Genomic DNA, 10,954 nt, shown 5'->3' with positions numbered 1-10,954 from the left:
CTCCCCCCGACTTGCATCATAAACAACAAACGAACATGAACACATGAGAGAGAACCAAAAATTAACATACACCAAGGACGAGACACGCCTACACACATGGACTGTGGCAGTCCCACAGGACGAACATGTTGGCCAGGAAAACACAGGAGCCGAGAGAGAGAGAGAGAGAGAGAGAGAGAGGTGGAAAGCCAACAGACGCCATCAAGCGAATTAAAACCAAATCACTTACAAGCGGCCAAAAGTGTTAACGTGTAAATTTCCATTTACCAAGATCGAAGCGCTCCGATAGCAGGCAGACACTATAAACATGCAGGGGGGAGGCGGGGGGCGGGGAACAGGTGCCAAAAGTGGGGTGGCTCTTATACCTAAAGGCAGGTTAAAAATAAAACTAGTGGCCGGCTCCAAGGGCTTGGCCAACAGGGATATATGCAGCACCTATACAGGTGAAAGTAAAGGTGTTTGTGGGGCTAAGAGAAGCAGTTAAGGCGCACACACACACATACACACATTTACATGCATAAATAAGCAAGGAGCAACCGGCAGAAACTTCTTAACTCAATGAATTCTCCCTGCAATTTCGTAAATTAACACTTTGGACGTGGGTGGAGGCGGCGGCGGAATCGAGCTGTGAAAATCACACAGGACCAAGGTGCAAGAGGGATGGGGCATAGACATTCTCGCACTTACTTCCGAGTCATTGGAGCTATCTACACCCATTTCCCTACACTACATCCCACCCCCTTTGGTAACCTTCCGAGTGTGTTTTGGTTGCCAAAAAGTCTACAACAGCGGAAACAATCTGTTCGCTGCGCGTCGAGGCAGCAGCCATAAACAGTAAAAGAGGAGGAGATGCCCCTCCAGTATAGCCCCCCCCCCCCCCCCCCTCACCCGTCCCTCTCTCTCTCTCTCTGACAGTTCTTTCCGTTTGAAAATTTGCATTTTCAGTGAAATTGATATTCTTATATTCCCTTCCATTGGGGTTGCTTTCCCTGTGTGTGTAGCCCAAAAGGGGCTTTTTCCGAAAAAATAGAGTAAATTATGGGTGACCAGGGTTACCATCACACGCAAAAAAGAAGGAGCTAACCGAGCAGGGTTGCTGCATTAAGGAGTTGAGATAAAATAATGAAGATTATTAAGATTAAAATCGATTGCATTTAAGAACAAACTTTATAGTTTTAGGGGCTTTGTTTTAAGCTTAATCATTCAAATCATTACTAATGTTTTAATACAAAAACTAAATAGGTTTTCCGAGAAAGTAATCTAACTTAAGGTTATTTAAATACCCTAAGCAATATATAGAATTTTTATACACTTGAAAGGGTCTTATCATTTCAGTCATAAGCTTAAAACGCAGTGAAGAAATCATTTCCGACCCCATAAATCATATATATTCTTGATCAGCATGAACAGGGGAATCTTTCTAGCCATATAGGGAAACAATGTTATTTTGACAAATTTTTTCGAAAATTTTTGTGTTAAAAAAGGATTTTTAACATTTTTAAAAATGGACAAAAATGTAAAAATTTAAATATTTATATCTAGGTATGCAGACTTTTTAAACTATTAAAAACTAGGGCAGAACAGCTTTCCGAATGAAAATTAATGCATTTTTGGCTTAGTTATGATGAATTGCCCTATCGAACCCATGCAAGGGTATATACACTTCGGCTTTCTTGCAATTAGCTTCCCTTCTTTTTATTGAAAACTTTAATGTTTTTTTAATCTTTACCAGTCCTCCAAATATCGTATTAAACGAAGGATTTCCAACCGTTTAAATTGCAATTTTTAAATTAAAATATTTAAACAATGAGTAAAAACCATTTATTTGCGGTTAAAGTTAGTTTCCAACGAGAGTAACAAATATTTTAAAAGCAAGCACACACATGGCACTTCCATTTCTCGTTTAAAAGTGACGAATCCCGCTCATATTGGCACTTCATTGCGGTCCCTCTTTTCTCCTCCCTTGCTCTACAATCCACGACCCCCATCAACCCCCTTTTTTCTACCCCCCCCCTGGCCTGTCTCTGATATCGAAATCTGTTTTATCAGCTCCCCGGCGTTATTGCTTTTGTTGCTGAATGACTGTGTGCACTGCACAAAAAAGGGGGGTAAGAGTGGGGGGAGGATGTTCACTCCCTCCCTCACCTCCTCTACCAAAGGGAGCAACCCCTTTTCGTACATAAATTTATACGCGATTTTGTAATTCCCTTTTTGGTTATAAATTTCGCTACTGTTTCGGTTTCGGTTGAATGCCTCACCATCCCCCCCAGTCCCCCTGTCACATGCCCCATGCGGTTGCAATCAGTTTATCAGTTTATTTGTGTATTGGTGTGGGTGCGCAGGCGACTGAGTGTGCCTGCGAGTGTGTTTATTTGTTATATGCAAATAGTGGAAAGGCACAAAGAGGGGGGAGGGAAACAGGGTTGTGTCACCTCTGAAATGTTTGCCCCAAACGGTGGCACAGAGAGGGGGAGGATGAGGGGTAGCAGGAGGACCATTGTGTGCGCTAAAAATTACGATTGGGATGCAGATGCAAATGCAACCTGCAGTGTTCAGAGTCAAAGTCAATGATGATAAGCAATAGAAGTAATCAAAAAACCATTGCGACAATTGGTAATATCGTTTCCCATATCAAACTGTTTGCATTAATATTCGAAAATGATATTAGAGAGCTAAGGATACTTGTGTAACCATTTTCTATACTTTAAATGAAGAATTTTCTAACTAAAAATGTAACTAATTAGTAATTAGTTATAATATATTACCACATAGATTACTTTTTCGACATTCCTTATTATTCATTTGCATTATTATAACTCATTTGTATTGTTTTTCTGTGTTCCATTTTGAGTGAAAGTGTTGATCTGTTCTCATCTCGTTTGTGTTGTTAATTTTAAACATTAAAAGCATTTGTTTCCAGGACAAATACTTAAGAACATGTATATGGATATGTGTTTTGTCCTGAAAAACACGGGTTCAAGACAGTCAGCCATAGACGAGTTCCGGCTGCGGTTCCTGCTGCATCTCTGTCACCCCATCGACAAAGATCAGGACCATACCAAGGGCTGGCACCAGATCTGGCGGCATGTGAGTATTATCACCTCCAAGGACAACGACACACGGCTTCCCAATGACCAGCGGTGGCAGCAAACGTGCCACATACTGATACAAATGCTGGCTCTCCCGGCGAGCGTTCAGAGTGGACAAACCCTTGGGCCAACGGTCCTCATGACAGCGGTCCACCATCATGTTGAACAGGTGCATGGGGCAGCCGCTGGCCCGCAGACTCTCACGGACCATCACGTGCATGGGTATGTCCGGTGTGGAGACCAGGCTGCCCCAGTTGCGGACACTGGCCAGGGGCAGGGCATTGCCCCACTGCATCAACGAGTAGCGATCGAGTTGTTCGCCAATGCCATGGATTACCGGATTGCTCGAACGTAGAGCAGAGATGTAATATTGCATCAACTCTAGCTCCCGACGCTGGGTCACAATGCGCAGCTGCTGACTGGCCTGCGACTCCTTCAAATCCTTCAAGTCATCCAACAGAACCTTGACCGTATCGCGCAGCTCCTCCACACAGTTATGGCTAGCTAACTTATCCTTGGGCACCTTTTTTTAGGGAATTTAGAATGAAAATAACAAAGTTATCTAATAACAAATTCTAGACTCTTGCCTTAATGCCGCAACCCTTTTTGCACTCCACAATCAACTTGGGATTATGCTCACAGAGAGCCACGTGGGCTCGAAAATCCTCCAGCTGCAGCAGCTGATCGCAACCATTCTCCATGAAGCTGCACTTGATCTTCAAGCGTGCCAGCATGTTGCGCATCAGCCGGGAAACATTGCCCAAATGCTCGGGCAGCAGAATGGATCGATCCACCGGACATATTTGCTTCAAACGCATCCATTGATCAATGCAACGCCGACAGTAGGCATGTTCACAGCCCACCGACTGCACCGGCTCCTCAAGGACATCCGCACAGATGGGGCAAAGGAGCTCATCGTCCACGTGTCCCACAATAAAGGCAATGTCAAAGCCCATGGCTGTTTTGCAAACTATTAAAACTAAATTTCTGGACAACTTTTCACCGAAAGAAAGAAAACAATACAAATTGGTTGGCTACTTTCCGAAATACTAGATTTTTTCTAATTTTCCAAACTAAATGTGAGACAGCAGGGACTCGTCAAGAGTTGACAGCAAATAAGACTGCTGCTCATCTGTTTTGACATGTAACTCAGGGAAAATACGATGAAATATGTTTCTAAAAGACCCTTATTTAAATAGTAAATACTGTTGGCTGAAAAATGTTCACCTAATGCGATAATCAGTGTAAATTAAACCGCTGTCAAGTTTTTTCCAACAAGGCCAATTTCTAGCGACAATTTATTAAAATACACCTTCTTAAGAAGGACCCACTCTTGGGGCACTTTTGAGCACTTTTCCCCCACTAAGATATTGTGTTAATTTGCCGCAGTCATGAGCCGCTCTGAGGTCGCAACGGCAAATTTGTTGCCGTTTTAATTTTTCTGTCAGCTCGCGCTCGAGCGCCTCCTTAACTCCCTCGTCCTTGCATGCCGCATGCAAGGACTTTTAATTGTTGCAACAGCGACAGCAGCAACAACAACAACAGCTTAACGAGAACGCGCGTCCAGTTGAGGAGTCAGTGCATAAATTAGAAATTGGCGACCTGCACGGGCGCCCCTGAAGAGGTTTTCCCCTCCCAGAGGGGTGAGAGGAGTTTGTGCCTCCTTCGCATGTTCTGTTGTTGTTGTTGTTGCGTTTTGCCACTCGACGGGCTTTGTGTACACACAAATTACAGGCGACACACACGCACACACACACACACACACACACAGGCAAGAGGCATCAGGCTGTGGCTGCGCTTTTTTTTACCCATTTTCCGGCCCCGTTTGCATGTTCAGCGCGGGGTTAACCGAAGAGTAAGCATTGTTAACAGGCCTCAGCTTAAATGCCACACGGCGCAAAATATTTAAATACATTTAATCGCAAGTTTTTTAAAACTTAAACAGGATTGGCCTAGGAAATTAAGGGTCAAAAAGGTCAGGAAGTGAGAATATGTGAACAAAATTAAGAAAAAACATAATTAAGTTTTGTTTTTTTTTACATTTTATCGAGCGATACCATACCATCCCCAACGATTTTTATGTTCTGGAAAATTCTGAATTTTTATCTTTAAACTTTTAAGAATTTTCACGGCATTAACCATAAAAAAATTATATTCAGCAAATAGTTATTATAGAATATGTGGAATAATGGTAAATTATAAATATTAAAAGACAAATAAAAATAAGAATAAATAATATAATATAATATAATATAATATAATATAATATAATATAATATAATATAATATAATATAATATAATATAATATAATATAATATAATATAATATAATATAATATAATATAATATAATATAATATAATATAATATAATATAATATAATATAATATAATATAATATAATATAATATAATATAATATAATATAATATAATATAATATAATATAATATAATATAATATAATATAATATAATATAATATAGTATAATATAATATAATATAATATAATATAATATGATATAATATAATATGATATAATATAATAAAAACAAATAAAATAATTTCTTGAGCAGTGTAACCCTCAACTTCATAACTTTCCGCTGTCCTTTTCCCTTTAACTCCTTATTTTTCCTTTAGCTTCCCGTCTCTTTTCCCAATGCTCCATTTCTCCCTCTCCTTGTTACTCACCCGCTCTCTGGTTTACCTATTCCACTTCATTAATAAATACATTTTGATTAGCGTGTCGTCACCCGAAGTCCTCTCCTGCCCCCACCCATTCGCTTTCTTAACCACAAAAACTCAGAATTGACCTGACTTACTGACCGCGCCGCTGCTCTTTGCTATATTCCCTATTATTTTGTTCCGTTTTGTTTGCCATCACCATTTGTCACTCTTTCTCGCTCATCCTTTCGTCAGCGTCTATCCGTCTGTCCCTGTCGCTCCCAATAAGAATCAGGGTTATTTGTTTTGCTGTCAGATTAGCCTCACTTGTTGATGTGCTCTCTTATTTGCACACGCACACATACACAGTTAAGAAATTCTCCCGCTCTCCCGCCTTTATACGTTTTTTTCTTGCACTCACCGATTGCTTCGTTTGCTCCTCCTCTTTGCATTTAGCGAATGGTCATCACTTGCCGTTTTGTTCCTCCTTCTTGATTTTTACACTGACACAAAACACTTTGGGCTTATTTTTTCATTATTAAACACAATAAAAAAATATTGAAAAAAAAAAATTAATATATTTAAACTAAAGGCCCATTTATATATTTATTTATATTTTTTTATATTTATATTTATATTATATTTATTTTTTAATTATATTTATTATTTATATATATATATTATATTTATTTTTTAATTATATTTATTATTTAAATAATTAAAACATTTATATATTTATTTATATTTTTTTATATATATATTTATATTATATTTATTTTTTAATTATATTTATTATTTATATATATATATTATATTTATTTTTTAATTATATTTATTATTTAAATAATTAAAACACACATGCACTGGAAATACATTCATACGTATTTCAATTTTTGCAAATATTAATTAATAATAATTTGCGACATTTTTCGAAACTAAAACCACGGTAACCACTGTAACGCTCACTCTCACATAAAACTCACTGCTCATCACTTTGGCGCCCTCCACGGCCATTCCATCTTGCTCCCGAGCAAAAGCAACGGGATCCCGTTGGAAGTAACGGAATGCTGCTGGCGTAACTGTAGCAGGCGCGCGCCACTTTGCATTTAGTTTGACCATTTTCACGTGCTTCTTCATACATTTTCGCAAGTATACACATATTTTCCTATGCAAAAAACACAGCACTAGAAAAAAATGAACAAAAACAGTGTAGAAACACTTTCCCGTGCTGCACGGACCACATACATATATGTATATGTATTTGTGTATGCACGTACTCCTTTTTTCTTCTTGCCAATTGGAAAAAGACCCACACACACGCACTGGGATCATTTGATAGCTTGAAATTATAGCACATCACTTCATTTGATCATTATAATCAACACTTTTACCTTAAATGAAACACACAACACGAAGAAACAGTAGAAAATGGCTCACTTTGCAAATTTTCACGGCTCCGCTTCACTTGTCAACCTTTTCACCAGCAGCTTCCTTTTTCGAATGAAGATCGGCAACAGAAAGCGGCTGTACCTGAGCGCTCGCAGCTTCAAAGCAACATTTGAGCGAGGGGAGAGCAACATCATAGCAACATTTGATGGAGCGATATTGAGAGGGTGGTGTTGAGAGAGAGCGGCAACCAAAGAGTGGACTTTAGCTGCGAAGGAGGGAAGAGCTAAGCTGTATTAGGAGTTGGGGAAGGAATTTCATGTATTTTTCGTTGTATTTATTTAATTCTTTTTGTTATTTCATTGTTTTTATAATAAGTAACCAATGTTTTAGGGACATTTAACTGTGAGAATGCTTTAGCATAATTAAAGGGATTTCGTTTAATGATTGATGTGCACACATATTTAAATATGTAAGCCGATCTTTGTTTACCCTTGCAGTTCGCAGGTGGATTTATTAATCTAATTGGAAATTAAAAAAAAGCTGTCTCTCATTAGAGGTTATGTTTGCATTGTGTTATACATATTTAAATTGTTAAGGTACTCCCAACGGGTTCCAATTGGAAAGAAATTACGTTTAATTTGCTATTTCGAAATGCCGATAATGTTTTCCTTTTTAATTTCCGTATTAAATAATTACTGGCGCGTAAGAATTTTGTAATTAGTGCTGATTGCTTCGCTCCCATAAATAAGCCTCATTTTCCAAACTGATTTTTCCGGGAATCCTTTTGCGATCCTGGGCCACATGTGCAGGCGAATTGTTGTAATTGAAATTCCTGCAACATTTTTGGCCTGTAATTTGATTTTAATGTGGGTCAAATGGCAGCCAGTACCCAGGCTTAGTGGAAATAAAACTAACAACAATAAAATACACACACATACGCTCATGCACTGCAAAAAAATGGGATTTAAATGTGTTCATTTGTAAGAGTTGCAAAAATAATTGGGTTAATATTAATAAATGTATTGATAATTAAACTTAAATATTGATAATTAAACTTAAACTTAAATACAAATAAAGAAAATATCAGAACGTCCGTTTGTCCGTCAGTTCGTTTGTCCGTCATTTATTTGTCCGTTTCCTAGATTAAATCCTGTTATCTCAGAGACCGTAAGAGCTAGAGACACCAAGTTTGGTGACAATACCTATCAAGTTTATTTTAAAATACGTACACCATAACTAACACATTTTAAATGTCTATAATTTATATTCTTTGTAAAAACAGACTGCTTAAATTAAGAATTATAATAGTATTAATTTCAGTGTTGGGCCAATAGGGAAAGCCGTGTAGTAACATGTGCCCGAGAACTGGCTAATGGCCCTAAAAGCCGCTTCCCGTTGATTGCAGCCCGGCCGTTCTGAGGGGCGAGAGGGCAAAGGGAACACTTTGTGCAATTTAGCTTTTGGCCAAAGTCATTAAGTTTGATGTTAAAGCCACTGCTTTGCCCAATTCTCGATTCTTGGTCCTGTACTTTTTCCCAGCTCCTGTTCCTGTGCTCCTGCTGTGGGTCCTTCCTTTTGCCAGTCCGTCTCCGGTTGGCATGTCAACTGGCGATGCTGCCACTGCTGCTGCAGGCAGATTTACAGTCAGTTGCTTTTTCACTCGTCGCAGTCCTTCGTCCTTCGTCCTTCAGTCAGTCCGTTCGTTCGTTCGTCAGCCGAAAGCGGATGCATTACAAAGGACATCAAGTCGGGATATTGAGTTTTGTGTGCAACAAAGAAAAGCGCATACAAAGCCGGGCGCAAAATAAATGCTTCTTTGTTGGAATTGTTGGCAGCGGGGGAGGGGCGGAGTTGGGGTTCCGCAGGGGGAAAAAAATTGAATTACACGCGAGCCAGCAGCTTCTATGCCCCCGGTCTTCACTCTCTCTCTCTCTGCTCTATCTTTCTCTTTCTCCTTGTCCCTGCCCTGCAATCTCCTTATCCTCAACCGTATCCGTATCCGTATCCGTCCGAACTTACCGCAGGCGCAAAACTACTGTGATTGCGTGCAAAACACTGCAAGAAAATGGGTTTCAAATAAAAAAAAAAAAATATTTAAAAATCCATTTGAACACAATTACAAAGGGAAATTATGAAAACTCGATTTATTTGTATTTTATATTAATTTAAGAATTTACTGACTATAGTTACTTAATGATCATAGATACTTAGTGTTCAAAGTTAATTATTGGTTATAGATATTTAAAAAAGAACAAAAACCAAGGGTTAGTATGTTATATTTTTGATCAATTTTACGATTTTATCACATATTTTTTACTAACTCAAATTCTCATTATTCCAAAATAAACAATGAGACCTTTCCTACGCTTCTCAAAAAACCAAATTTTGTTTGCCTCTCTTTTACTCTCTCTCAAAAATAATACTTTCCTCGCATTCACTATCTCTCAAAAAAGTGCCCTCCTCTGCGCTTCTCAACCAGTGTACTTAAGCACCGAAGCAAACACAATTTTTTTTGTTCTTCTTCTTTAAACTATAAGTTTCTAATTAAATTTTAGTTTAAATCCAACCTTTGGCTATTATAAAATCTGTGTTAAATCCCAATCCCAACTCCGTGGCCTTGTTTATTGTAATGCACCAAGCCTGCAGAGAGCGATCTTTTGTATGGCAGCTATATGATATAGAAGACCGATTTTCATAAAATTTTACACAAAATTCTAGATTAATTATATATAATTAATTAACTTGATGAAAATCTGTTAAAAACTGGAAAAGTTTTCAAAGTTAGTAACTGATCATACATACTTACTGGTCATAGATACTTACTGATCATAGTTACTTCCTGGTCATAGGTACTTACTGTTCAGAGTGCTGTGTTACAAAAGTTGCAAGTCATTGTTTATTAGTGTTCAAAGTTATCTACTAATCATACGTACTTACTGGTCATAGATACTTAATGTTCATTGTTACTGACTGTTCAGAGTTAATTACTGATCATAGTTACGTACTGGCCATAGATACTTACTGTTCAGACTTACTTAATGCTTATAGTTAATTACTGATCATAGGTGTTGCCTGATCATAGTGTCCTATAGATGATCATAATGATCATAGTTAGTTAATGTTCATTGACACTTACTGAACATGGTTAGTTGCTATTCATAGATACTTACCACTTAAATATATACATATATTGAACCCCACAATAATATTTATTTATTTCCAAACAAATTTTGTAGCAGTGTGTCAGGGGCTTGTGGGCGTGGTAGCAAAACTGAGGCGGCATGAAAATAAGCACAAAAGGAAAATGCTTTCTCCGCGGCTGCCTACGCGTTCTCTTCCACAAAATGGGAACCAAGGAGACTTCCCAGGGAGAGAGAGAGCTATCCCCACGCTGCTTTCTTGTTTTTTTTTTATTTTTTTGTAGCTTCATAAAAAATTTCCCAAGCGGAAATGCAATTTAATTAAAAATGTCCTGCTGCTGCTGCTGCTGGCGAAGGAGTCTCCTGCAGTTGCTCCTCTTTTGTGTTTGCCCGCGGAGCAACTACTTGGACACTGAGATGTAGGCAAACATGATGAATCTCTTGCCCAGATTTCCCGCTGGACGCTGGACACTGGACGCAGGACTCGTCTCATTTTCATCCCTTTGGCCTGGCCAGCAAAATCGTTTAAGATTAACAGCCAGCGATAAATGCAGGAAAATTAAATGGCCAAGGGAGGTCGGTTCCCTCCTCCTACGGAGTCCTCCTCGGCTTCGGTTAAGTGAATTACCATACTCAATTAACGTTATGCTTATTACGCCCTCGCTCTAATCCAATTC

General features: G+C 38.6%; 1 protein-coding gene across 1 annotated transcript; it reads right to left on the bottom strand.

Annotated features, from left to right (window-relative positions):
- Positions 1-2,773: 2,773 nt before the first annotated feature.
- LOC110176951 (E3 ubiquitin-protein ligase NRDP1-like) lies at positions 2,774-4,212 on the bottom strand. The gene is made up of 2 exons (XM_020943453.2): positions 3,677-4,212; positions 2,774-3,612 (listed from the first exon to the last, which is right to left on the bottom strand). Exons 1-2 carry the CDS (start codon positions 4,043-4,045, stop codon positions 2,986-2,988), a joined length of 996 nt encoding a protein of 331 aa, XP_020799112.2. The 5' UTR covers positions 4,046-4,212; the 3' UTR covers positions 2,774-2,985.
- Between the last annotated feature and the right edge of the window lie 6,742 nt (positions 4,213-10,954).

Source organism: Drosophila serrata, unplaced genomic scaffold (genome assembly GCF_035046125.1).
Source record: "Drosophila serrata isolate PLE 108 unplaced genomic scaffold, ASM3504612v1 contig_240, whole genome shotgun sequence".
NCBI lineage: Eukaryota > Metazoa > Arthropoda > Insecta > Diptera > Drosophilidae > Drosophila > Drosophila serrata.
Note: the sequence above shows the minus strand (reverse complement) of the source record. Positions and strands in the feature narration are given on the sequence as shown.